At 41.5% G+C, this 27,884-nt stretch overlaps 1 protein-coding gene across 4 annotated transcripts; it reads left to right on the top strand.

The window, feature by feature from the left end:
* Positions 1–2,401: 2,401 nt before the first annotated feature.
* On the top strand, positions 2,402–27,597 carry prdm11 (PR domain containing 11). 4 transcript variants are annotated; one of them, XM_055934839.1, is made up of 8 exons: positions 2,402–2,621; positions 4,205–4,320; positions 5,540–5,640; positions 10,069–10,328; positions 10,695–10,762; positions 11,033–11,220; positions 17,784–18,335; positions 19,020–27,597. In XM_055934839.1, the coding sequence occupies exons 2-8, from the start codon at positions 4,205–4,207 to the stop codon at positions 21,179–21,181; spliced, it is 3,447 nt and encodes a 1,148-aa protein (XP_055790814.1). In that variant the 5' UTR covers positions 2,402–2,621; the 3' UTR covers positions 21,182–27,597. The 4 variants fall into 4 exon arrangements, with proteins under 4 accessions (XP_055790814.1, XP_055790815.1, XP_055790816.1 ...); XM_055934840.1 differs by having other exon boundaries at positions 19,023–27,597; XM_055934841.1 differs by lacking the exon at positions 17,784–18,335.
* The last annotated feature ends 287 nt before the right edge of the window (positions 27,598–27,884 follow it).

A 27,884-nucleotide genomic window follows, 5' to 3' on the forward strand; every position in this document is an offset into this window, starting at 1 on the left:
CAATATTTATGGAGGATTATTTACAAGCTCTTGTATAAGAAATGGAACATGTGTGACTGTTAGAATGGTATGTTTTGTTGTGATGCACTTTTGGTTGAATTCCCACCCAGTATTATTTTTATACGGTCCCGTCCACCCCAAAAGATGTGATGTGTACATAATATGAAATAGAAATAATCCAGATATCTTCTTACCCTGAATTTACCTCCCTATTGTTGAGATTCTACAGAGGCATTCTAGACTAGTCAGCATTAAAACTCCGTAAGTACAGTGCCAGTGATCATTACTTGTCCTCTTTTTGTTCCCTCCTTGTGGAGCTTTTTCTTTTCTCACCCATTCTTTTGTATTTGTCGTGCAGTAAGTTTCATCAAATCAGGTCATATGAATTGAGCCTTGGCCTGTGTGCGTTCAAACAAAACAGCACCCTGATTGGATAAACTTTTAACCCCCCTTAGCACCATCTTTCCAATCAGTCCAACAGAAAGCATGCCTTCTTATGCAAGTTTTTTTTTTATACAAATGTTTGTCAAACTTTTTTAATATGCATTAACTGTCTGTTTATTTTCTAAAGGTTGTGAAATTAGTCACTTTTCATTTTACATTCTGGCAACATGCCATAACTATAGTATACACAGTAGGCATCTCAAAATAAGAAAAATGAAGTTTTTTTTAAACACCATTTGATGTGGCATCTCTGGCAATAGTGTGTTATATTTGGAATTCTCTAATGGCAGAGGATTCTAATGCCATGAACTGTGAAGTCTGTAATTGAGGAAAAAACATCATATAAGATGTCATGAAAGTGCAGTGTCTTTTGGCTCATTCTTCTCAAGGACCATTTTCTATAAAATGTTTGCCTTCGCTAATGCACCATGCTGAATGTTATTGTTCGGGACATGGGGTGGGGATAGTTGGAAGTGGTCTAAAATGGTCTTGTCTAAAATTGTTGAGTGCATTGTCGTGTAAAAAAAAAAAAAAAAAAAAAGAGAAAAGAAAAAGAAAAAAAAACATTCAGTTAAAGTACTTGAGCTCTTAAACCAATATACCCAAAGAATATTGCAAATGTGCATTTATATTTGGAAGCCATTATGCATTTGATACATATCAGTTCATAGTGAGGCTATGTTAATTTCTGCTTCAGTATAGCGTATAAGTTCACGGATGTGAAGGAAAAAGTAGTTAGCAGCGGAGACACACTCAGATGTACGTTGTTGGGCTAGAGGGTTGAAAAGTGAAAGAGTTTCTTTTATGCATAAAAATTACATTTCCCGTTCATTCCAGAGTGAAACTTCACAGAACGATCCTGTAGAGTAGCTCACTTGTACATTCTCACAAGTGCATTATATTCTGTCAATGGCTTTTTTAATATAGTCGGGATTTTTTGTTCTTATGATATACCAAGTCATGATCGTGGCCTTCTAGTATTGTTGGTACATTTCATCATCCATAATACTCATCATTCATATGTTGTGACTTCCCTGTTGTGACACCTTGAGCTTCTTACCTCATCCACTGTAAATTCAATTGGAGGAGTTTCTTTTTTAAGAGTGCAAAAAAAGTGTCAAAAAAAGAAGCTTCCATTTGGTGAAAGATGATGCATTGTAGCGATACAAATAAACAAAGGTTCACCTGGTGTGCTGAATTATGTGTAAATTGTTAATTACACAACTGAATATTTGTAAAAATTGTTTGTATTTTTTCATAATTTTAAAAGTGTGTATTTGACTTCTCTTCTGTTACAGATATTTTTTGTTTGTTCGCCTGACATTGAGTGGTCCGTTGGGTTTCTTACCTCTCCTGTATTGAGCCAATTCTGTGATGAATAATTTGTATGCAGTGTTTAGAAAATACTGTAGGGAACATGGGAAGAAGTTGATATTAGGAGCATTTGATCAATTTGTATTTATTTATTTTATCATTTTGTTAATAAATTGTCAAAAGCAACCTGCCTTGTCATTCATTGGTGTGTGTTAGGGCTTGTGGGAGAGGGAATATTCGATATAGTTTCTGCAAAATGAAATGTTCTGTTGTACAATTTAACTATTTAGTTTAACTAAGAAGTTTAGTTTGACTCAACTTTCCTTTACATACATTTACATTTCAATCTCGTCTTGTGATTGTCCATTAACTGTTGAGGTCTGGTTTGATTGTGTACATTTTCCAGTTATTTCAACCATAGTGCCGAAATAAGTCTATTTGAGTGTACCCTGTAAAACTTAATTAACTTTTAGCGTGGAACAATTCTACAGTTTAGTTGCTGAGCATTCCGACTCAAGGTTGTTTCTCTCACGCCCAGACAGCAGCTCCAGCAATGCGCGTTACACAAAAGGTGAGTCATTTTTCACCAGAGATAAATATTTTTGTACTGCGCCTTTCATCTCTGAATTCAAGTAGGTTTCTTCCGTTTTCCATGTCATTTCCTGTAATAAAAAGATGGTGGTCAAAGCCGAGAGAAGCGGTTGACTCGTAGCAATTATTTCTAATAAACACTGCATTGCCCTGGACTAGTGAAATCAAAGAGTGGCGGTCCGTCAACGGCGAGGAATACAGAGGCTTGAGTTGTGGTCGGGGGATAACGTGTTCATCGCAGACCGTCCGAAGCACTGCAGATTCTGTAGAAGGTGAGTGTCTTACTAGCCAATGTGGCCAATGAAAAATGGCTTCCGAAAGCGTTAGGCAAATTGCCAATTGCCTGCAGACGGGAACCAAGGAAATATCTGGGAATAGCGCAGTGCAAGACACAGCTGGAGTCTGTCACATAGCATACATGTTGCTGTGCTTTTCCTTGTTATTGTGTAGTAACAGCAAACTTTGGCGATAGGTGTAAGTTTTTTGTTTGTTTTTGTATCATTGTAACGTTATCCCGTTTATGTTCCGTGTCTCTACTCACTAAACTCGAGCCTACTGAGAGCGGCAGTCTTTCCGACCAATTAGATTTCGCTGCCGAATTTATTTTTGCTGCCGATATATTTTGTGGGGATTTGTTCCGGAAGGTGCATTATCAACAACCGTGTGGGTCGGACTTGGGTTTCTTGCGGTCACTTCGAACGTTTGATGTCCAGATTTCCCCGTTTGTGTTCTCAGAATACAAACTTTGCATTATGAGATGTTTACAATCTAACCATATTTGCTTGGTCTGTAATGGTTTTTGCCTTTGAATGGATCTTGCATTATGAAAAACTGTTTACTAATTAAAAATATATATTTTCAAAGACTGGATGTTAATGACAGTTTCCCCTATTGCATTGAGTCAGAGCGAGAGGGTATATGTCGCGTTCAAAACAACTAACTGGGAACTCAATTTCCGAGTTCCCATGGTCGGAAAGTCGGAATTCTGGAAAGAGGCCCGAGTTCCCGACTTGGAATTCCGAGTTGAATGACCATTCAAAACGATTTTACCTTGTCGGACCTCGTTTTTTTCCCCCGAGGTCCTAGTGTCTTAAACGTTCTGAAGTCTTAAATCAGAGATTTAGGCAGTTAACCCACTGTTCCCAGGCCGTCATTGTAATTACGAATTTGTTCTTAACTGACTTACCTAGTTAAATAATAAAAAATGTATAACATTTTCGAGTCCGAGCTCCCTGTTAAAATCGGTCCAGGAAAATGACACCACCAAGTGGGTAATTTTTGTATGGAGGTAATGAGTATCGAATTTGGTCAACACATTTTCTTTGTTATTGCTAATTTGCTATGTGAGGCTTGTTCTATGAGATCATCTTCATCAGCTAACGTCACTTTTTGTGGATTTTGAAGCATTAATGTAAAACAACTACAAAGCACAGCTTCATAAAGGTCATGTTAACTTTATTTATTTAACTAGGCAAGTAAGTTAAGAACAAATTCTTATTTACAATAACGGCCTACCCCGGACGACGCTGGGCCAATTGTGCGCCGCCCAATGGGACTCCCAATCACGACCGTTTGTGATACAGTCTGGATTTGAACCAGGGACTGTAGTGACGCCTCTTGCATCGGGAACTGACTAATATTATCTCAGATCAAAACGTGTAAGATCTCATAAACCTGTGTTAACACCTTATTTTCTGAGTTTATTCCAAAACCCTATTAATTTTGCCCATAAGAATGGCTGAAGGAAGTGGAGGTAAATCATTTCTGTTTTTTTTTTACTAAGCTGTTAAGCTCTGACAGTATACGGTGTATGAGGTTGTATGTAGGTCACTGTTTTTCCTTGTGTTATTTGCAGATGAATTATGTGGGACTGAATTTGCACTCAGTGAGCCCACTTCCCTCCACAATGGCAGCATCGTCTGCCTATCAAACCAAGCCATCCTCAGAAGCCGGGCCCAACAGCAGCACCAGGTGGGTGATGCTCCTCACAGACAAACAAGCTGTCCTGACTGATTTTATATATACTGAACAAAAATATAAATGCAACAATTTCAGTTATTTTACTGAGTTACAGTTTATACAGTATGAGGAAATCAGTCAATTGAAATGCATGCATTATGCCTTAATCTATGCATTTCACATGACTGGGAATACAGATATGCATCTGTTGATCAAATATACCTTAAAAAAAAATGGGCCTCACTAATGGGCCTCAGGATCTTGTCATGGTATTTTTGTGCATTCAAATTGCCATCGATAAAATGCAATTGTGTTCGTTGTCCGTAGCTTATGCCTGCCCATACCATAACACCACTGCCACAATGGGGCACTCTGTTCACAATGTTGACGTCGCCCACACGACGCCATACATGTGGTCTGTGGTTGTAAGGCTGGTTGGACGTACTGCCAAATTCTTTAAAATGTTGGGAGGTGGCTTATGGTAGAGAAATTAACAATAAATTCTATGGCAACAGCTCTGGTGGACATTACTGCAGTCAGCACGCCAATTGCACACTCCCTCAACTTGAGGGCAATGTGTTGTGTGACACAACTGCACATTTTAGAGTGGACTTTTATTGTCCCAAGCACAAGGTGTAATGATCATGCTGTTTAATCAGCTTCTTAATATGCCACACCTGTCAGGTGGTTGTATTATCTTGGCAAAGGAGAAATGCTCACTAACAGGGATGTAAACAAATCTGTGCACAATTTGAGAGAAATAAGCTTTTTGTGCGTTTGGAACATTTCTGGGATCTTTTATTTCAGCTCTTGAAACATGGGACCAGCACTTTACATGTTGCGTTTATTTTTTTTCAGTGTATATTCACATCAGCATCAACAGAGTAACTGTACATTATACTGCCCTTGTACCACAGCATTGTTGAGTACTAATTTATGATTGGCTAGAAGGGCATTCTAGAATGGTCATTAAAACCAGATAACGGGACAGTTGGAAAAGATATTGGGACACATTTCAATCATGACCCAATATGCGCCATTGACATGCAGACATTGACAGCCATTCCTTGTCATGTTGCTCATAAAGGTTTTGGGATTAGGCAGCAACCAAATTGACTAGTATTCAGTTATGCAGTGTTGCATTGTTCTTTGCATGCAATGTTGAAGAGAAGCTTTTCAAACCCATGTAGTGTATCATAAATAATCATGTACTGTATGTGACTTACCACAGCCTAATCAAAGACGAGTGTGAGTCCGAGGAACCAAGCAAGAAACTCAAGGTTGATCACGAGCACGGTGCCAGTGAGAGCCACCATAAAGTAGACTTCTGGTGTAAGTGTCATCATATTTTTCCAACAATTCTCGCGCTGAACATTGATGTATACTCCCATCAAAAATGGATCCATAGGGTAATAATTGTAATGAGGTAAAGCCATTTGAATTCAATCACTTTTTGACAGCACCCCTTTTGATTTGAATGAAACCTTCCATACATATTTTGCCCATTGCAGAAGTTCACAGAAAGTGGCTTTTTGGACCTGAATGCCAAAATCTTCAAGAGATAAAGGGTGCTCGAAGTTGACCCATTTTGCATACCCCACCATATCACGAGACATCCATGTCTTCATCACTGGAAAATATAAACGCTTGAGATTTGATATATTTTAAAAGTTTACAATCGAAATGTCAACTTTCAAATGCTTGAATTTTGAGAGAATCTGTCGCACACCCGAAAGTGCAGGAGATAAAAAGTAACACTGAAATTAAAAGGAATCTCCTCACACTCAGGATCAATGCACAATTTTCTATTTATTTAGGCTGAGTTTTCTGGCAGCGTCATTAAATAGTACCCGCAAAATACCAGTCTCAACGTCAACAGTGAAGAGGCAACTCCGGGATGCTGGCCTTCTAGGCAGAGTTCCTCTGTCCAGTGTCTGTTCTTTTGCCCATCTTAATCTTTTCTTTTTATTGGCCAGTCTGAGATGGCTTTTTCTTTCCAACTCTGCCTAGAAGGCCAGCATCCCGGAGTTGCCTCTTCACTGTTGACGTTGAGACTGGTGTTTTGCGGGTACTATTTAATGAAGCTGCCAGTTGAGGACTTGTGAGGAGTCGGTTTCTCGAACTAGACACTCTAATGTACTTGTCCTCTTGCTCAGTTGTGCACCGGGGCCTCCCACTCCTCTTTCTATTCTGGTTAGAGACAGTTTGCGCTGTTCTGTGAAGGGAGTAGTACACAGCGTTGTATGAGATCTTCAGTTTCATGGCAATTTCTCGCATTGAATAGCCTTTATTTCTCAGAACAAGAATAGACTGACGAGTTTCAGAAGAAAGTTATTTGTTTCTGGCCATTTTGAGCTTGTAATCGAACCCACAAATGCTGATGCTCCAGATACTCAACTAGTCTAAAGAAGGCCAGTTTTATTGCTTCTTTAATCACCACACAGATTTCAGCTGTGATAACATAATTGTAAAATGGTTTTCTAATGATCAATTAGCCTTTTAAAATTATAAACTTGGATTAGCTAACACAACGTGCCATTGGAATGCCGGAGTGATGGTTGCTGATAATGGGCCTCTGTAAGCCTATGTAGATATTCCATAAAAAATCTGCTGTTTCCAGCTACAATAATCATTTACAACGTTAACAATGTCTACACTGTATTTCTGATCAATTTGATGTTATTTTAATGGACAAAAAATACACTGCTCAAAAAAATAAAGGGAACACTTAAACAACACAATGTAACTCCAAGTCAATCACACTTCTGTGAAATCAAACTGTCCACTTAGGAAGCAACACTGATTGACAATACATTTCACATGCTGTTGTGAAAATGGAATAGACAAAAGGTGGAAATTATAGGCAATTAGTAAGACACCCCCAAAAAAGGAATGGTTCTGCAGGTGGTGACCACACACCACTTCTCAGTTCCTATGCTTCCTGGCTGATGTTTTGGTCACTTTTGAATGCTGGCGGTGCTCTCACTCTAATGGTAGCATGAGACGGAGTCTACAACCCACACAAGTGGCTCAGGTAGTGCAGCTCATCCAGGATGGCACATCAATGCGAGCTGTGGCAAAAAGGTTTGCTGTGTCTGTCAGCGTAGTGTCCAGAGCATGGAGGCGCTACCAGGAGACAGGCCAGTACATCAGGAGACGTGGAGGAGGCCGTAGGAGGGCAACAACCCAGCAGCAGGACCGCTACCTCCGCCTTTGTGCAAGGAGGTGCACTGCCAGAGCCCTGCAAAATGACCTCCAGCAGGCCACAAATGTGCATGTGTCTGCTCAAACGGTCAGAAACAGACTCCATGAGGGTGGTATGAGGGCCCGACGTCTACAGGTGGGGGTTGTGCTTACAGCCCAACACCGTGCAGGACGTTTGGCATTTGCCAGAGAACACCAAGATTGGCAAATTCGCCACTGGCGCCCTGTGCTCTTCACAGATGAAAGCAGGTTCACACTGAGCACATGTGACAGACGTGACAGAGTCTCGAGACGCCGTGGAGAATGTTCTACTGCCTGCAACATCCTCCAGCATGACCGGTTTGGCGGTGGGTCAGTCATGGTGTGGGGTGGCATTTCTTTGTGGGGCTGCACAGCCCTCCATGTGCTCGCCAGAGGTAGCCTGACTGCCATTAGGTACCGAGATGAGATCATCAGACCCCTTGTGAGACCATATGCTGACACATGCACATTTGTGGCCTGCTGGAGGTCATTTTGCAGGGCTCTGGCAGTGCACCTCCTTGCACAAAGGCGGAGGTAGCGGTCCTGCTGCTGGGTTGTTGCCCTCCTACGGCCTCCTCCACATCTCCTGATGTACTGGCCTGTTTCCTGGTAGCGCCTCCATGCTCTGGACACTACGCTGACAGACACAGCAAACCTTTTTGCCACAGCTCGCATTGATGTGCCATCCTGGATGAGCTGCACTACCTGAGCCACTTGTGTGGGTTGTAGACTCTGTCTCATGCTACCACTAGAGTGAGAGCACCGCCAGCATTCAAAAGTGAAAAAAACATCAGCCAGGAAGCATAGGAACTGAGAAGTGGTGTGTGGTCACCACCTGCAGAACCATTCCTTTTTTGGGGGTGTCTTGCTAATTGCCTATAATTTCCACCTTTTGTCTATTCCATTTGCACAACAGCATGTGAAATGTATTGTCAATCAGTGTTGCTTCCTAAGTGGACAGTTTGATTTCACAGAAATGTGATTGACTTGGAGTTACATTGTGTTGTTTAAGTGTTCCCTCTATTTTTTTGAGCAGTGTATGTCTGTGACCCCAAATTTAATGGACAAAACTTTTGCTTTTCTTTCAAAAACAAGGACATTTCTAACTTTTGAACGGTGGTGTTTATATGTATATATACATTGCATTCGGAAAGTGTTCATACCCCTTGACTTTTTCCACATTATGTTACATTACAGCCTTATTCTAAAATGGATTAAGTGACATTTTTTCCTCATCAATCTACACACAATACCCCATAATGACAAAGAGAAAACAGGTTTTTAGAAATTTTTGAAAATGTATTGATAATAAAAAAAGATATACTTATTTACATAGGTATTCAGACCTTTTGCTATGAGACTCAATTGGGCTCAGGTGTATCCTGTTTCCATTGATCATCCTTGAGATGTTTCTACAACTTCATTGGAGTCTACCTGTGGTAAATTCAATTGATTGGATATTATTTGGAAAGGGACACACACAGTGGCCTCCATCATTCTTAAATGGAAAAAGTTTGGAACCACCAAGACTCTTCCTAGAGCTGGCTGCCCGGCCAAACTGAGCAATTGGAGAAGGGCCTTGGTCAGGGAGGTGACCAAGAACACGGTGGTCAATCTGACAGAGCTCCAGAGTTCCTGTGTGGAGATGGGAGATCCTTCCAGAAGGACAACCATCTCTGCAGCACTCCACCAATCAGGCCTTTATGGTAGTGGCCAGAGGGAAGGCACTCCTCAGTAGAAGGCACAAGACAGCCCGCTTGGAGTTTGCCAAAAGACACCTAAAGACTCTCAGACCATGAGAAACAAGATTCTCTGGTCTGATGAAACCAAGATTGAACTCTTTGGCCTGAATCACGTCTGGAGGAAACCTGGCAATATCCTTACGCTGGGCATCTTGTGATGACATGCATTATCTGAATTAGGCCCACAGAATTATACCTACAGAGGAGCAGCTTCTATGGAACTTTGAATGTCTTTGAACTTCAGAGTTGGTTCTAACTTTGGGCCAAAGAAACTAGCTAACAAGCTTGTCTGTACAGAGCAGCACCGGATTTAAATACACGTCTTACCTTTTTTGTAGTTAATAAATCCAATTTGATAACTATAGTATCCCTAACTAGCATTGAAAAAGTGAGTCCATTCTTCTCTAATTAAAAAATATCTCTCCCTATCTTCTGAATTACTCTTGTAACGTCAGTAGGCTACAGGTATGCTTTGGTGGGGGAGGGGCAGGTGGCCTGCACACACACACTGACAAAGATTTTCAGCTGGCAGTTAGACACTGGAAAAAGTTTCTGAGTGACAGAGGAGGGTTTTGCATAGGCGCTTTGTGTTTTTTTTGTGGGACTGGGAAACCGGAATGTAAAAGAGCGTTATTAATCGCATCCCATGCTTTTACAATACCGGGTCTGTTCCGGAACAGGGTAGATCCTTTTCGTTCCCAGTTCTGATTCTGTGTGGTCTTTCAAATAAAAGGAATGCTGTCAAAAAGTGATTGATTTCAAATGGATTTACCCAATGTCCACTTTTTTTCAGTCTGTGAGGAGTGCAAAGAGTATTTCTTGGAGGAATGCCCAAACCATGGTCCTCCGGTCTTTGTGCCAGACACACCAGTGGCACTGGGGGTGCCCAACCGGGCTTCCCTCACAGTGCCCTCGGGAATAGAGCTCGTCCGGGAGGAGGAGGAGGTGGATGTGTGCTGCATAGATGCGGGCATCCCCAAGGGGGCGCTCTTTGGCCCGTATCAGGGGGAGTTGGTATCTAAGGACTATTCCTCAGGGTTTTTCTCTTGGATGGTGAGTCGAGCAACATCCCCACTCTCTTAGGTGCACCATGTGGTGCAGGGACGTTTCCTGGAAGTCGTCCAGTAACTTTCACAAAATAAGCATTTTAATGAACTATTAATAAATATGTATTTCATTATTTGTCAATGTTTTTAAGCATTTATAATAGCTTATTCATTTCATTAATGTTTATTCATGAAAGTTATTATAAAAATGTTAACCCAACTTTGCATGTTAGACATTTGTAGCCACATCCTTCAGTGTGATAAAGGCTTAAACATGTCAGGGATCTTATCTTTCTCCAGAGAATGTATCTCATCCTTGAGCTCTCATCTATTCTAAAGCATCGACCACACCATTTCATCCTTACTCTCTCAGATCGTTGATGAGAACAACACATACAAATCCATTGATGGCAGTGATGAAACTAAAGCCAACTGGATGAGGTATAATTTACATGTTGATCATAAACCCTCTCAGTTTTGAGATTAGAGTTGAACAGAAACAGAGGAACTTAATCAGCTGTGATACTTTGACATCAGTGACGAGTATTCAAGGAATGTGAGAGGACAGCATATATGAGGGTTGTGAAAATCCGGTATAATCGAACTGGTTGACTGTATGTACATTGCTTAAAACATGTTGTATGCTGCAACCCATGTTGTATCAATGCCTTATGCAACTAAATGATATTTCTGGGTTTTTGTTGCCTCCAGGTATATACGTAATTCGTCGGATGAGAATGAGAGGAACATGACTGCGTTCCAGCATGGAGAACATATATATTTCCGTGTGTGTCGGGAGTTGTCGGCGGGAGAGAGGCTCCGTGTGTGGTACAGCGATGACTACATGAGGCGGCTACACAGTGTCTCGCAGGACAGTATTGGCCACAACCTGGACACAGGTGAGACGTCCCCCTGAAAGTTATTTCAATTTGCTTCTCATATTGCTGCTCAAAATGACTGACTTTGTGAAAGAAATATCCATCAAGTAGTAAAACTAGTGTTATTCGTGTTCCATTGACTTCTTTTGGAGCGATTATGACGGCCAGTGTGGATCGAGGGAGATTTCAAATTCAAACAACACTGCACAATATTTTTGTACTTTTTAATTTCTTTTTGAATCTTGGATGGACGCAAAACCTGTCTCGGTCAGTACAATGATTTTAATCCGATGCTCGGTTCATTGAGCCATTGAATAAGTTTTTCTTAAACTACAAAACATGAAATGTTCGTCACAAATTTCCTTGAATAAACTCTCAATTTAATTCAAAGATCAAATGAAGGACAGTTATTATCCTCTTGAGCATCCTGGGATGATATAACTTCACCACATGATGGTGCGATTGACTCCTTCATGCTGACCAAACTAGCTCCACGCGTGTATCTGCATGCGCCATCGTATCATGTTGACTTTGTCTGTCCCCACCAGACTCTTTCATGACACGCAGGTTAAAATACCTGAACCAACTGTACATTTGGGGAAAGGTCAAAACACACATGAAACATTCATGGAAATGTAGCTAGCTTGCTGTTGCTTGCTCATTTGCCCTGGGAGATGAACATCAGGCTGTTATTTTACCTGAAATTCAAATGGTCCTTTTAAAAATATATATTTTGTTGAATTTTGACCCATTTTGAGTCACACAAAATTGTGTGTTCTCTACTCTGACAATTCATCCACAGAAAACTAACTAGGTTTCCCCATTTTTTTCTTTGATGAATCTCTCCTCGTTCATCTTGCTGCTTCTGTGGATTTTATATGGCGGTTGGCAACCAAGGTGCATTACCGCCACCAACTTTCAATCACCAACGTGTGTATTATGGTCTTTCTTATTAATGAAGGGGCCAATGTGTGACATCAGAGTAAACATTTCAAAATGATTAGATATACATTTTAAATATGATTTTCTTGCAGCTTCACGTGTAGTTACAGGAATACATTTCTAGGTAGGCACAATGAGACCGTAACTCTACGTAGCAACAACAAAACATCTACATGTCATTCAAAATGTCACAAGAAACATAGACACAGCGTGTTTCTTTGTCATGCCTTGTTGCCAGTTCTTTTTGTGCTTTCGTCAACGTCTCTCATTTAGATCCATGCTAAACATTCCTGAAGAATGAAAAAGATAAACAACAGCATGTCTATGTTATAATAAAAATAATTTTGTTGGCAAAGCCCATTATAGAAAATAAAAATAATCATTATAATCAGTGAACTCTTTAGGCATTGTGTGTGTGAGTCTGTGTCTGAATTAGCCATCAAATTCTTGCTTCCTCTGTCCTTGTTTCTTCCACTCCTTGCCTTTACTTGAAAGTGCATTGTAGCCTGAGGGGAGGAACCTTCACTCCTCTCCCACAATGTTCTTTGAGAGGAAGGTGAGGAATGGGGGAAACAAAGGGGAGAATCTCAATTGAGATTCACCAAAGGACAGAGGAAGCAAGTATTTGACCGCTATTAAAGCCCCCATGAAGTCTTTGTCATTTTACTTAATCATCACTGTATGTCTAATAAAGCACTGTTTTATTTAATGAAAATAACTTAAATATATTTTTTTTATCATTTATTTTCGTGAGCCTACTTCTGCTCTTGAAATGCCCAGTCTGATCGTATAGGCATTAGGAAACAAATGTGAAGATATTTACATACACAGCCCTGATTGGCTGATGGGATTGTCTAGAGCCCACCCCCTTACCCAGATGAACAATCATTGGTCTATCCCACCTGGACAGGGTGTAATTTCAGGCATTTTTTTCAAATAGTTCTTACACAAAAAGTGCATTATCATAATTTTCACAATCTCAGAGGGTTATTTCGACCTCATAGTAGGGCCGGGACTATACCAGTTTCGCGATACTCGTTAGCATCGTGGCAACGAAACAAAACACTTCGTGGATTTAACCTCTTCAGGAAAACAGCCTTAATGTTGGAAACATGTTGTCATTCAGTCACACATTTATTTTCCAAGCTATAGCACACTATTTTACATACAGCAGGTTTTTAAAGGACCAAAGTGTTTGGTCTGCTTCGTGTTTTCATTTTTGCCATGGAAAAAAATATTGTGATACTGATATCATCCTGGCCCTATCGCATAGCGTGTGTGTGGAAATATAATTAAAAAAAAAAAAAAAGCTACATCAAGTTTAACTGCACTGTCCCTTCAACATTTTAGACAGTGCTAGGCTGACTGACTGCGCTGCCATAATACCCATATCCTGTCTAGAAGTGGTAGGCCCCTACTGGCCATAGTCTAGACACTTGTGGAGATCTGAGAGGGATTGATGGGTGGTAACATGGTGAGAGCTCCACCTTACACCTGTCCAATCATCTCAGATCTCCACAAGTGTCTAGGGGTAGGGGGTTGCTTCTGGCAGGACCCCACAACCCTCCGGTGGACCTACTGCATTGGTTGGATGTTTCATTCCATTGCTATACACACATGGATTTCGACATAACCTGAAAGGCCGCACAGCAAGGAAGAAGGCACTGCTCCAAAACCATAAAAAAGACAGACTACGGTTTGCAACTGCACATGGGGACAAAGATCATACTTTTTGGAGAAATGTGGTCTGATTTGGCTCTGGTCTGATGAAACAAAAATAGAACTGTTTGGCCGTAATGACCATTGTTATGTTTGGAGGAAAAAGGGGGAGGCTTTCAAGCCGAAGAACACCATCCCAACTGTGAAGCACGGGGGTGGCAGCATCATGTTGTGGGGATGCTTTGCTACAGGGGGGACTGGTGCACTTCACAAAATAGATGGCATCATGAGGGAGGACAATTATGTGGATATATTGAAGCAACATCTCAAGACATCAGTCAGGAAGTTAAAACTTGGTTGCAAATGGGTCTTCCAAATGGACAATGCATACTTCCAAAGTTGTGACAAAATGGCTTAAGGACAACAAAGTCAAGGTATTGGAGTGGCCATCACAAAGCCCTGACCTCAACCCTATAGAAAATTTGTGGGCAGAACTGAAAAAGCGTGTGCAAGCAAGGAGGCCTACAAACCTGACTCAGTTACACCAGCTCTGTCAGGAGGAATGGGCCAAAATTCACTCAACTTATTGTGGGAAGCTTGTACCCAAAACATTTGACCCAAGTTAAACAATTTAAAGGCAAAGCTACCAAATACTAATTGAGTGTATGTAAACTTCTGACCCACTGGGAATGTGATGAAATAAATAAAAGCTGAAATAAATCCTTCTCTCTACTGTTAGTCTGACATTTCACATTCTTAAAATAAAGTGGTGATCCTAACTGACCTAAGACAGGGAATTTTTACTCTGATTAAATGTCAGGAATTGTGAAAACTGAGTTTAAATGTATTTGGCTAAGGTGTATGTAAACTTCCAACTTCAACTGTAGATGAGAAATGCAAAATATGTAAACATTATTTAAGTGACTAGTGTTCCATTTATTAAAGTGGCCAGTAATTTAAAGTCTATGTATATAGGCAGCAGCCTCTAATGTGCTAGTGATGGCTATTTAACATCTTTGATGCACCTGTACTGACCTCGCCTTCTGGAAGATAGCCGGGTGAACAGGCTGTGGCTTGGGTGGTTGTTGTCCTTGATGATTTTTTTGGCCTTCCTGTGACATCGGGTGCTGTAGATGTCCTGGAGGGCAGGTAGTTTGCCCCCAGTGATGCATTGGGCAGACGCACCATTCTCTAGAGAGCCCTGCGGTTGCAGGCGGTGCAGTTTCCATACCAGGCGATGATACAGCCCGACAGGATTTTCTCAATTATGCATCTGTAAAAGTTTGAGGGTTTTAGGGTCCAAGTCAAATTTCTTCAGTGCTGTTATTGTGAAGTGGAAACGTCTAGGCGCCACAACGGCTCAGCTGCGAAGTGGTAGGCCACAGAAGCTCACAGAACGGGACCGCCGAGTGCTGAAGCTCGTAAAAAGCATCTGTCCTCTTTTGCAACACTCACTACCGAGTTCCAAACTGCCTCTGGAAGCAATGTCCGCACAAGAACTGTTCGTCGGGAGCTTCATGAAATGGGTTTCCATGACCAAGTAGGCGAAAACAAGCCTTAGATCACCGCGCGAATGCCAAGTGTCAGCTGGAGTGGTGTAAAGCTCGCCACCATTAGACTCTGGAGCAGTAGAAATGCGTTCTCTGGAGTGACGAATCACGCTTCACCATCTGGCAGACGGACAATCTGGGTTTGGTGAATGCCAGGTGAACGCTACCTGCCCGAATGCATAGTGCCAACTGTAAAGTTCGGTGGAGGAGGAATAATTGTCTGGGGCTGTTTTTCATAGTTTGGGCTAGGCCCCTTAGTTACAGTGAAGGGAAAGCTTAATGCTACATCAATCAATGACACTCTAGACGATTCTGTGCTTCCAACTTTGTGGCAACAGTTTGGGGAAGGCTCTTTCCTGTTTCAGCATGATAATGCCCCCGTGCCCAAAGCGAGAACGATACAGAAATGGTTGTCGAGATCGGTGTGGATGAACTTGACTTGCCTGCACAGAGCCCTGACCTCAACCCCATCAAACACCTTTGGGATGAATTGGAACGCCGACTGCGAGCCAGGCCTAATCGCCCAACATCACTGCCCGACCTCACTAATGCTCTTGTGGCTGAATCGAAGCAAGTCCCCACAGCAATGTTCCAACATCTAGTGGAAAGCCTTCCCAGAAGAGTGGAGGCTGTTATAGTAGCAAAGGGGGAACCAACTCCATATTAATGGCCACGATTTTGGAATGTGTGCTTACTTTTGGTCATGTAGTGTATCAGTCAGCTAACCATTTACAGCAACCACAGTTCTTTAAGTCATTACACACTAAATCATAATCAGAAATTGAGAAATTAAATGTGTACTTTGGCTGTTCAATTGCGTGCAGTTTCACACCAGTTCTTTATCATTCAGAAAATAATTACCTGAATCGGCTGTTGCACGATAATTTCCCCACATAACTAAACAACTCACCCAACAACATCAATTGCACACCCAACAACTATTATGCGTAATTATTGAAGAACCCCATTAATGACAGTGTACATTTTGGTTTGATTCATCTTGTTAAAGTTACTCTTTCTGTTAGAAGCATTTGATTTTGCAATCCCATACATTATTTTGGATATGTGTGCCCATAAACTGTTTTCACACCATAACATAGGGAACTACGAAATGTTACGAGGTTACAGTGCACTTCTGAGATCGCCATACAAAAGAGTCCGACAGCAATATCCAGGAATTTTACAGGATCAAGTTCAATGTGTAATTCAATTGTTAAATGCTTAGTATATGATATAATGACAAACAGCAATATCATAAATGTAAGGAAAGAAAGGTAGTGTTTTTTGTCACATGATTTCTACCAAATCTGTGAAGACTCTAAGCATGAGAAAGGGTTTAAACAGGTTTATTATTAATGACTTTGTAACAGCTCCAAATAGTTGTCCACTACAAGAAATGCGCACTGCTACCCGAGTTTATAGAAAGACCTAATATGCTCGTAGATAACCAAAGAATAGATGGGAGAGACAGGACTTACAGCGCGTCAAGCATCTAAAATAGAACCAAGTTCTAGTTTAGGGCCTGGCTACGCAGGCACCTGTTGACGCGCGTGAGCAGTTTGGATGAAATGATTGAATAACATGTATGTGTTCTTTTATTTTTGCAACGCTCGCGCATGCTATGTGGCCGGTTTGGTCAGCATGCTAGACTTTTACATCCAGGGCTCAAATTGAGGGGGTGTGCCCTACATCCATGACAATATGTGAACAATCACCACTGGTTTCCGTCTGTACTCCAACAACCTGTATTTTAAAAGAATGGATTAGAGCAACAACAAAAAATCACCAATGAGTAAACACTATCTCCATTGGGAAAAGCGTCTGCTATTTGACAAAACAGGTCTCTGATATGATAATCTGGCATTGGGGATTAGGTCTACTCTAGCCAGTTGGTGCACCGTTGACCCACTTATGCTATATGAGTAGCTACGTCCTACATCCAGATCCAAGCCTATGGTCTTAGTATTTTAATCTGATTATGAAAATTTGCCTGGGATGGCAAAAACGTGGCAAAATCATGTAGTGTATGTCTGATGAAATGAAAAGCGACGTCATCGGGATCATTTCAGTTGACATTTTATTCATATCTCCTTTGACCTTCGGCATTTCAAAACAATCTCTATAGGGCTGAAACTTCCATTCTGTTGTTTAAACCGTTGCCATTTTTAACCAGCAACAATACTCTCCAAGAGGAAAAACCTTCCGGATCGTTTACCTGCATAGGTTCTGCAGGTAAGCAAAGTAGGTTCTCGTTTTCTTATGCTGTTACGTTTTTTTATAGGATAGGGAATTAGTCATTGTCTTTGTCTGAGGTTACTTTTCTTTTCATTCTGCTTGGTATTTTGTATGTTATCACATCCATTGTACTAGTAGTTGGCAATATTATACACCGGTGTACTTCTACACAGCTAACTCTGCACTGTTGTGTTCCAGGACTGTTGACTGTTGGGAAATCCGAGGCCCAGGAGGAGACCAAAGGACCTGTGCTCAGGTCAGCTCTGCATGGCAGGTGCAGCCTCAGCAAGCACACCAGCGAGGAGGGGGACGGCCAACCACAGGCCAAGAAGAAAAAGATCGACCTGATCTTCAAAGATGTCCTGGAAGCTTCTCTGGAGGCCTCCAAGAGCCAGGGAAACCCCCTGAACAGCACCTTCTCCATGAGGCGGACCAGAGCTCAGCGCGTCACGCTCACTTCCCAGAGTGGGGAGTCCTATCTGGCCCAGGAGGAATGCAAAGTGGCTGGTCTGGGTCTCCACCCATCAGAGCACCTAGAGGGGGGCTTTAATGTTCGGTGTCTGAAGATGGAGGATTCCGAAGACGACCCTGGTCAGATTCATGAGGAGCCTTCTACCTCGTTCTGCCCCAACTGTGTGAAGCTGAAGAGGAGGATTCGGGAGCTGGAGGCAGAGGTGATTCGTCTGAGGGGAGGAGAGCAGGTGGAGGTACCACCCCACCCTGAGCTGGCACCAATAGATGAGCTCCAAGGTAGGTCACAGAGAGAAACCGAGCAGTGTGGCAAGGGTTATTTGGTGAGATTATTCCTCTGCTTTGTAGCACAGAATTTCAGATGTGACATTTTCTTCACATTTAATATTCACCTTCAGTTAAGATTTGAGTTCCCCATATCACAATCTTTATCATTATCAGTAGAAAAGCATGTTTTATTATTTTGGTTAGACTAAAACTGAATTTAGAAACCCCAAATAGTTAAATTAACATTGAATTACCACACAACAGGGTTTAAGAGAAACTGTCAGTGATTTCTTGCTTTTGATTTTGTGGTGGTGAATGTTTGTTTTTTGTATATTCCATTGGATTTCAAATAAAAATTTGTTTGCACATTTTGTCTTTTTACTTTGTCTCAAATTAAAATCACATTAAATTAATTAAAAACTGATGTGTTCATTTCCGTGGTTAGTATTACCACGCGTCATTGGCATTTTATAGTTTTAAAACAAATTATTAATTTCTAGGCACATTTTGGAAATGTTTTGATATACTGTGGATTTGGTATAATATTAATCTGATCGAATTCCCTTAATAGGATGAAAAGCTTCATTATTTTCCTTAGGTGTTGAATGAAAAGACATCGGTCTACTCAGATACAGTATAGATAGCATTGCTGAGGTTGTCTTTTATGATATTAATGTTATATCTTATTCTTTTCAGCAGCTGAGGCCATGACCCCTATTCCCGTGGTGCTGGATGAGGATGATCAGGATGTGGACTCTGCAGATGAGTCCATCACTGCTGACCTCATGGTGGCTGCTGACGACTCCTCCAAGCTGTTGGCTGGGCCTGGCCGACGGATACGCCGCTTCAAGCAGGAATGGCTCAAGAAGTTCTGGTTCCTGCGCTACTCGCCAACCCTCAACGAGATGTGGTGTCATGTCTGCCGCCAGTATACCGTCCAGTCCTCACGCACCTCCGCCTTCATCATCGGCTCCAAGCAGTTCAAGATCCACACTATCAAGCTGCACAGCCAAAGCAACCTGCACAAAAAGTGCCTGCAGCTATACAAGCTTCGGATGCACCCGGAGAAGACAGAGGAGATGTGTCGTAACATGATGCTGCTGTTCAATGCTGCTTACCACCTGGCACTGGAGGGCCGACCCTTCTCAGACCTGCGAGCGCTGGCTGAGTTGCTCAAGAAGTGCGAGCTCAAGGTGGTCGACCAGTACATGAACGAAGGTGATTGCCAGATCCTCATCCACCATATCGCCAGGGCGCTTAAGGAAGACCTGGCGGAGAGGATACGCCTGTCGCCCTTCCTCAGTGTCATCATGGACGGGCAGAACGATGACTTGCTGTCAGACACCGTTGCCGTCTATGTGCAGTTCACCACCAGCGAAGGACCCCCTGCCACAGAGTTCCTCTCCCTACAGAGGCTAAGCGTTGGCAGTGTGGATGGCTACCTCCAGGCCATTGATCGGGCCTTTGCTGTGCTTGGTCTGAAGCTTCAGGACATGCTGGTGGCCGGTCTGGGGGTCGATGGCTCCAACATCTCCTCCAGTTTGAGAGCAAATCTGTACATTGCAGTACGGAAGAAGCTTCCCTGGATCCTCTGCTTGCCGGTCATGATCCATCGTCCTCACCTGGAGGTGCTGGATGCCATCAGTGGGAAGGAGCTGTCCTGCCTGGAGGACCTTGAAAACAACCTGAAGCAGCTGCTGAGCTTCTATCGGTACTCCCCTCGCATGATGGCCGAGCTCAGGTCTACCGCCCCCACGCTGTCTGAGGAGACAGAGTTCCTGGGAGATATACGAGCCGTCAGCTGGATTATAGGAGAGCCAAACGTCCTGAATGCCCTTATCAAAGATTACCTGGAGGTGGTGGCGCACCTCAAGGATATCAGCGGCCAAACGCAGAGGGCAGATGCAGCTGCCATCGCCTTGACCCTGCTTCAATTCCTCATGGATTACCAGTCTGTCAAGCTAATATACTTTCTCCTGGATGTCATCGCTGTTCTTTCGCGTCTGGCCTTCATCTTTCAGGGGGACTACCTGCTGGTGTCTCAGGTAGACGCCAAGATCGAAGAGGCAATCCATGAGATCGGTCAGCTGGTGGACTGCCCTGGGGAGTATCTGCAGGAGTTTGAGGAGAACTTCCGCGAAAGCTTCAACGGCGTAGACCTGAATAACTTGCGCGTCGCCGAGTCCAAGTTCCAATCCATCCGCGAAAAGATCTGCCAGAAGAGCCAGGGAATCTTGTCCCAGCGACTCGACATGCACAGCCGCACGGTGGTCAAGGCGTGCCGTGTGCTTGACCTCACCACCTGGCCACGCAACAGGGATGACCTACGAGCCTTCGGGGAGGAAGAGATCCTGCTCATTTTTGACCACCTTGAAGCGATCCCCTCGGCTGTCCGGGAGACGTCGCGGGACAGAACTGACGCTCGGGGCAGCTTGCTGGTGGAGTGGAGGGACCTCAAAGCCGACTACTACAGCATGAATGGCTTCAAGGAGGTGGTCAGTCAAATCTCCAGGCACAAGCAGCGCTTCCCTCTGCTTAACCGCATACTCCAAGTTGTCAGGGTCTTGCCCACTTCCACCACCTGCTGTGACAAGGGCCGAGGGTCCCTGCAGAAAGTGCGCAAGAACAACCGCTCAAGGCTGACGCTGGACCAGATGAATGACCTACTGACCCTAGCAGTCAACGGGCCGCCAATAGCAAACTTCGATGGCAAGCGACCATTGGACAGCTGGTTTGAGGAGAAGTCTGGCAACAGCTATTCACTCTCAGCCGAAATGCTGAATAGAATGTCGGCTAATGAACAAAAGTATGTTCTGCACAGCATGAATGTGAACACAGAGTTCTACCCTGATATTTGACTGATGAGAGCCAGGGCTTTACTTCACTTTATTCCAAAAGCCATCCCGGGGGGAGGGGTGATCTGGGCTATAATGTGATTGGCCATACAAGTGTGCAATGGCCCTGCTGCTAAAATGGCCTGATCAGCATCACTTTAGAAAATGGAAACCTAGCTAGTAAAATCTGTTGAGCACACGTTTATGTCAAGCTCAGGAGGCAAAGTTGGTCTTAAAAGGCAAGACAGCAAACCTGACTTAGTGAAAACAATCAGTTTGTATGAGTGTTGAATTTTAAGTATGTGTAACATATAGCACTTATTTAGAGCATGTGCTGATCACTGGTATCAACTCTGTTAGAAATGGCCATTATCATTTAGTGGGGCTTTTAAAATCTGCAGTCAACACCATTATTTGGAAAATGCCATAGGTTAATAGCTCAAGTATATGTTTTTTGTAACAATGCAAATTTATTTCTCTTTCAAACAAGTCTTTGCTTTCTATACATTTACGGTTTATTTTAAAAGTAGTAAATGTTTGGTTCAAATGACATTTGTATGAGATAGTGCCATAACAGCATATTGCAAGGTGATAAAGTGAAAGTTCACAAATAACCAAGGTGCTATGCCACACATCGTCACAAGAGATTATATGGTTTGTTTAAGTGGTTTTTTTTTGTACAGGTGTATATACTGCTGTGGTGATTGATATTTCTTTTGTGGCTTTTATAGGTCTTAAAAGATTCCATCGAGGGGAATGTATTCTTTGTTTAATTGCCTAAACAAATGTAGGTCTATTATTCATTATGAAGCAGGTAGTTTGGATGCTGATTGGATGAAAGGCGTGGTATATCAGACATAATGAACTCGGGGGTTCGAGCCCTGAATGCTGATTGGCTGACAGCCGTGGTATATCAGACCGTATACCATGGGTATGACAAAACATTTATTTTTACTGCTCTAATTACGTTGGTAGCCAGTTTATAATAGCAATAAGGCACCTCGGGGGTTTGTGGTATCTCGCCAATATACCACGGCTAAGGTCTGTGTCCAGGCACTCTTCGTTGCGTCGCGCATAAGAACAGAACTTAGCCGTGGTATATTGGCCATATACCACACCCACTCGGGCCTTATTGCATAAATATACCACGGGTATGATGCAAAATTACTTGTTTACTGTTCTAATTATATTGGTAACAAGTTTATAATAGTGTTAAGGCACCTTGGGTATGTGCTATATTGACCATACACCACACTTATTGCTTAATATTAAAGTATACTATTCGTTTTGCAAGGTGAAGCTTATATAGCCATAAATTAGCCAAAAGTTTTCAATATATTGTTTATACTTTACATTTCTTGTAGCATTTATTCTTAAGTATTTGTTTAGTAATACTTCTGCCAAATCATGTATGCAAGACAGAGTGCATTCAAAAAGTATTAAGACCCCTTGACTTTTTCCACATTTGACATTCTAGAATTGATTCAATTGTTGTTTTTTCTCATCAATCTACACACAATACCCCATAATGACAAAGCAAAAACAGTGAATTTTTTTTTGTGCAAATGTATTAAATATAAGAAACTGAAATATCACATTTACATAAGTATTTAGACCCTTTACTTAGTACTTTGTTGAAGCACCTTTGCCAGCGATTACAGCCTTGATTCCTCTGGGTATGACGCTATAAGCTTGGCACACCTGTATTTGGGGAGTTTTTCCCATTCTTCTCTGCAGATCATTTCAAGCTTTGTCAGGTTGGATGGGGAGCGTTGCTGCGTAGATATTTTCAGGTCTCTCCAGAGATGTTCGGTCAGGTTCAAGTCCAGGCTCTGGCTGGGTCACTCAAGGACATTCAGAGACTTGTCCCGAAGCCACTCCTGCATTGTCTTGGCTGTATGCTTAGGGTCGTTGTCCTGTTGGAAAGTAAACCTTCACCCCTGTCTGAGGTCCTGAACACTCTGGAGCTGGTTTTTGTCAAGGATCTTTCTGTACTTCGCTCTGTTATTCTTTCCCTCGATCCTCCCAGTCCTAGCCGCTGAAAAACATCCCCACAGCATGATGCTGCCACCATGCTTCACCTTAGGGATGGTGCCACGTTTCCTCCAGACGTAACGCTTGGCAATCAGGCCAAAGAGTTCAATTTTGGTTTCATCAGAATAGAGAATCTTGTTTCTCATGGTCTGAGTCCTCTAGGTGCCTTTTGGCGAACTCCAAGCGGGCTGTCATGTGCCTTTTACTGAGGAGTGGCTTCCGTCTGGCCACTACCATAAAGGCTTGATTGGTGGAGTTCTGCAGAGATGGTTGTCCTTCTGGAAGGTTCTCCCATCTCCACAGCGGAACTCTGGAGCTCTGTCAGAGTGACCATTGGGTTCTTGGTCACCACCTTGACCAAGGCCCTTCTACTCCAATTGCTCAGTTTGGACGGGAAGCCAGCTCTAGGAAGAGTCTTAGTGATTCCAAACTTCTTCCATTTAAGAATTATGGAGGCCACTGTGTTCTTCAATGCTGCAGAAATGTTTTGGTGTACCCTTCCCCAGATCTGTGCCTCGACACAATCCTGTCTCGTAGCTCTACAGACAATTCCTTCGACCTCATGGCTTGGGTTTTGCTCTGACATGCACTGTCAACTGTGGGACCTTATATAGACAGGTGTGTGTGCGCCTTTCCAAATCATGTCCAATCAATTGAATTTACCTCAGGTCAGGGCCAGGGCCAATCAAGTTGTAGAAACGTCTCAAGGATGATCAATGGAAACAGGATGCACCTGAGCTCAATTCCGAGTCTCATAGCAAAGGGTCTGAATACTTATGTAAATAAGGTATTTCTGTTTTATTTTTAATACATTTTCAAAAAACGCAAGATGTGGAAAAGGGTACGGGTCTGACTACGTTCTGAATGCAATGTATGTTACTAGAATTTATTCACAACGAGTGCAATATGTATTATGACTTATGGCCAAATTCAACAACCATTTAGAGGGGGAAAAGTTATCCCCATCTTATTATACAATTTACTTATTGACATTGCCAAATTAAGTAGTGGACAGAAAGTTTTGCTAAAATGCATTTTGCATATTATTTGTGGCTGCTACAGTTGTTGTCATACATGCCAAAGTTTAGATTTCAGAAGGGTTTGTAAACTGGAATGTGTTGACATAATGACAACTTTCTTTGCTTTTTGAAAACACTTTTGAGATAGTATACTTCATCAGTAATCTGAAACTCAGATCATTTAGGTGGAGTGAAATGTGTTGAAAATCCTAGAAACCACTAAATTTGCACCTGTGTTGTATGAACTGTATGAGTAACTGTTAACTAAGGTTGATGGGATCATTTCTCTCATGTTGGTTCATGACCTAAGACTTTTTGACTTTACTGTTTGAAATGTAATTGAAATTGTACATGTATTATACTTTTATATTCACTATATAAAATTAATAAGTGGCCATGCATTAATAGGCAAAGAATCTTTTTGCTTGTATGTTGAAAGTGAGTTATTTGAACTTAATTTTGGATATTATATTGAACCTTTTGGTTGGTTTCAAAATATTGTTTTAAATTGTCAACAATTAAATTACTGAAAGGCATATTTAAAAAATAAATCTATTTAACCTTTATCCAGGCGAAATAATTAAGAAAAAAATATTATTTACAATGACGGCCTGGCATACCAGTCTGAGCCAGACTGCTTTAAGCCTGTGATTTCACCTTTAAATGAATTACTGTAGTAATTTTAAGAGGTACGCACACTTGCTTGTTTGCATGGTTGTTGTACTGTATATGCACCACGATTGTAATCTTCAAATTATTACATGCCAATTTAAATAACATGCATTCTTCATATGTGTTTTGGGTGGATGTATAGACTATTACCTCAATGAGGTATGCTATGAAGTGTCACAAAAACAATTTTGCTTTCATTACTGTGTTTACTTCATGTATGGACTCTTAACGATAGGCAGCTGTGTAATTCATGGGAGGGGGTTGAGAGAAATTTTGTCAACAATCACTTCTTCACAACTGGAATCACAGTGCCAAAAATATTTCCCACCCCAATGCAAATATTCAGAGGAATGCTTTTTTTGTGTTATCTTGGCCAATCATCTTTTTACTTAGATTAGGTCGGGGTATGTGGAGTTTTTTTGCTTATTCTATAAATGATTGTTTTGCACCTTATATGTTTATATTTCTGTGTATTTTATGTTAATGATTGTGAGTATGTCCACAGCAAATGTGCATGTTAATTCATGAGCCAAGACCAAGAAAAATAAGGAGTTCTTGATCCTAGTGCATCTAGATTTATACTGTCATCTATTTCAGATTTTCCAAACTGAGCTTGTACCAAAATTCAAATTCTAGATCTACATTTAGCCTACCATTTGATATATTGTAATATACACAATGTAGTTTTAACAAATGTATGTATGCACAATATTGTATGCAGCCAAATGAAAGTCAATCAGTTATACTGTGGTATTAGTGTATTTCTTATATATTTTTGAGGGGGGAAATTGCAACGATTCATTTGAATGGTTGAAATGCCTGCACTCTTAACACTCTGTTTTTGAAAAGGGATAAATTAACAATATAAACATTTACCTTAATCGGTAACACTTCACATTTAAGGGGGTTGTAAAGGGTTTATACGTATAACGAACAAAAATCTAAACGCAACATGTAAAGTGTTGGTTTCATGAGCTGAAATAAAAGATCCCAGAAATGTTCCATATGCACAAAAGCTGATTTCTCTCAAATGTTGTGCACACATTTGTTTACATCCCTGTTAGTGAGCATTTCTTTTTTGCCAAGATAATCCATCCACCTGACAGGTGTGGCATATCAAGAAGCTGATGAAATGGCATGATCATTACACAGGTGTACCTTATGCTGGACACCTTAAAAGGCCACTCTGAAATGTGCAGTTTTGTCACACAACACAATGCCACAGATGTCTCAAGTTTTGAGGGAGCGTGCAATTGGCATGCCGACTGCAGGATTGTCCACCAGAGCTGCTGCCAGAGAATTTAATGTTAATTTCTCTACCATAAGCTGCCTCCAACATTGGACGTACTGCCAAATTCTTTAAAACAATCAGCCTCACAACCGCAGACCACGTGTAACCACGCCAGCCCAGGAACTCCACAGCCGGCTTCTTCAGCTGCGGGATGGTCTGAGACCAGTCTCCTGGACAGCTGATGAAACTGAGGAGTATTTCTGTCTGTAATAAAGCCCTTTTGTGGGTAAAAGCTCATTCTGATTGGCTGGGACTGGCTCCCCAGTGGGTGGGCCTATGCCTTCCCAGGCCCACCCATGGCTGCACCCCTTCCCAGTCATGTGAAATCCATAGATTAGGGCCTAATGAATTTATTTAAATTGACTGATTTCCCTTTCTGAACTGTAACTCAGTAAAATCATTAATTGTCGCATGTTGCGTTTGATATTTTTGTTCAGTATAGTTTAAAAACAATTCATTATTAATTAACATGTAGTTCATAAATCATTGATAAACATTTAAATCAGAAACATAGTGTATAAGACAATCAGATTGGAATAGTCATTTTGTTAAATAGTGTGATTATGCCGCCAGAGGCATCATGCCCATAGTGAGCACAGGGGCATGTGCCCCCTCAGATTTGTCCTGTTGAAAAATAAATACAAAAATATACATTTCTTTTGTTGTTTCTCTGTAAAACTGCTAGCCACCTAGCAATATTATGAAATTGGCTTTAGTTAGCCCAGATAGATTCCCAACATCATAACTAGCTACCAAGAAGACATTTCAGGATATCAGTGAAGTTCGAGTAGCTAGCTTGTCTAACTATCTTAGCTTGCATGCCTGTTGTCAAGGTCGGTAGACTTTAGAAAAGCAAATATTTCCTAAATGTACTGAATAAGACTTGCATTCCTTTCAATCTTTGCAGAGAAGCATATTTCTTATTTTTTTTAAAGACATGTCAGAAGCATATATGCTTAGATATGCAGAAGAATACGGCTCTAGATTGCAGGAAAAGGGGTGTTTCAGGTGTTTAAAAAGTCAAAGTTCTTCAATTTACAGATGGGGGGCCTAGCCCCCCTATGGACCACTCCCCCAGCCATCCTCACATACTTTGTGCCCTCTTAGATGTTTGAGGTGCATGATGCCGCTATACCATTATTAATAACCATAGTAGTTGATTACAGTGCACAACTCCCATTAAAGGGTACTTAATGTAAAATGTTACTAATTAATCTAACTGTTCAGTGGTACCTGTTTGGATGCATTTAACACTGGAAACATATAAACCTGTCTGTGAACATGAGTATAACGTGTACATATATCCATATATATTCATATGACATGTATACATGAAAATGTATAGACCCCCTGTAATTGATATTGTAAGAATATCTATATGGCGCAAATAATTGTTTAATAAAATATTTTCCATGGTATTTTAACTATTTGTTCATCATGAAGAAACTATTGTACTCAAAGCAAAGCTTTGTCTGGATAGTTTAGTTTCAATCGTGAGGTTCACAAATCAAGCGGTAACTAAGCTGAAGTAATGATTTATTTCTTAAGTCATTTTATAACTTTTTTATAGAGATTTCATTGTACAAAATAATGCTTTTGTCCAACATAAACCCAGCATCATGTAGAATAGTATACATGCCTACAAGCAAGAGGCCAATCAAGTAGTCTTTGTTGAGGCCCATCAATAACGATAAGTGGCTGGGCCAATTAT

The sequence above is a fragment of the Salvelinus fontinalis genome, chromosome 9 (assembly GCF_029448725.1).
Source record: "Salvelinus fontinalis isolate EN_2023a chromosome 9, ASM2944872v1, whole genome shotgun sequence".
Taxonomy (NCBI): domain Eukaryota; kingdom Metazoa; phylum Chordata; class Actinopteri; order Salmoniformes; family Salmonidae; genus Salvelinus; species Salvelinus fontinalis.

Coding starts and splice junctions, on each gene's coding strand:
- prdm11 (XM_055934839.1), top strand. CDS start 4,205: ATGAATTATGTGGGACTGAATTTGCACTCAGTGAGCCCACTTCCCTCC. Junction 5,641..10,068: donor CCATAAAGTAGACTTCTGGT/GTAAGTGTCATC, acceptor ACTTTTTTTCAG/TCTGTGAGGAGTGCAAAGAG. Junction 11,221..17,783: donor TGGCCACAACCTGGACACAG/GTGAGACGTCCC, acceptor GTTGTGTTCCAG/GACTGTTGACTGTTGGGAAA.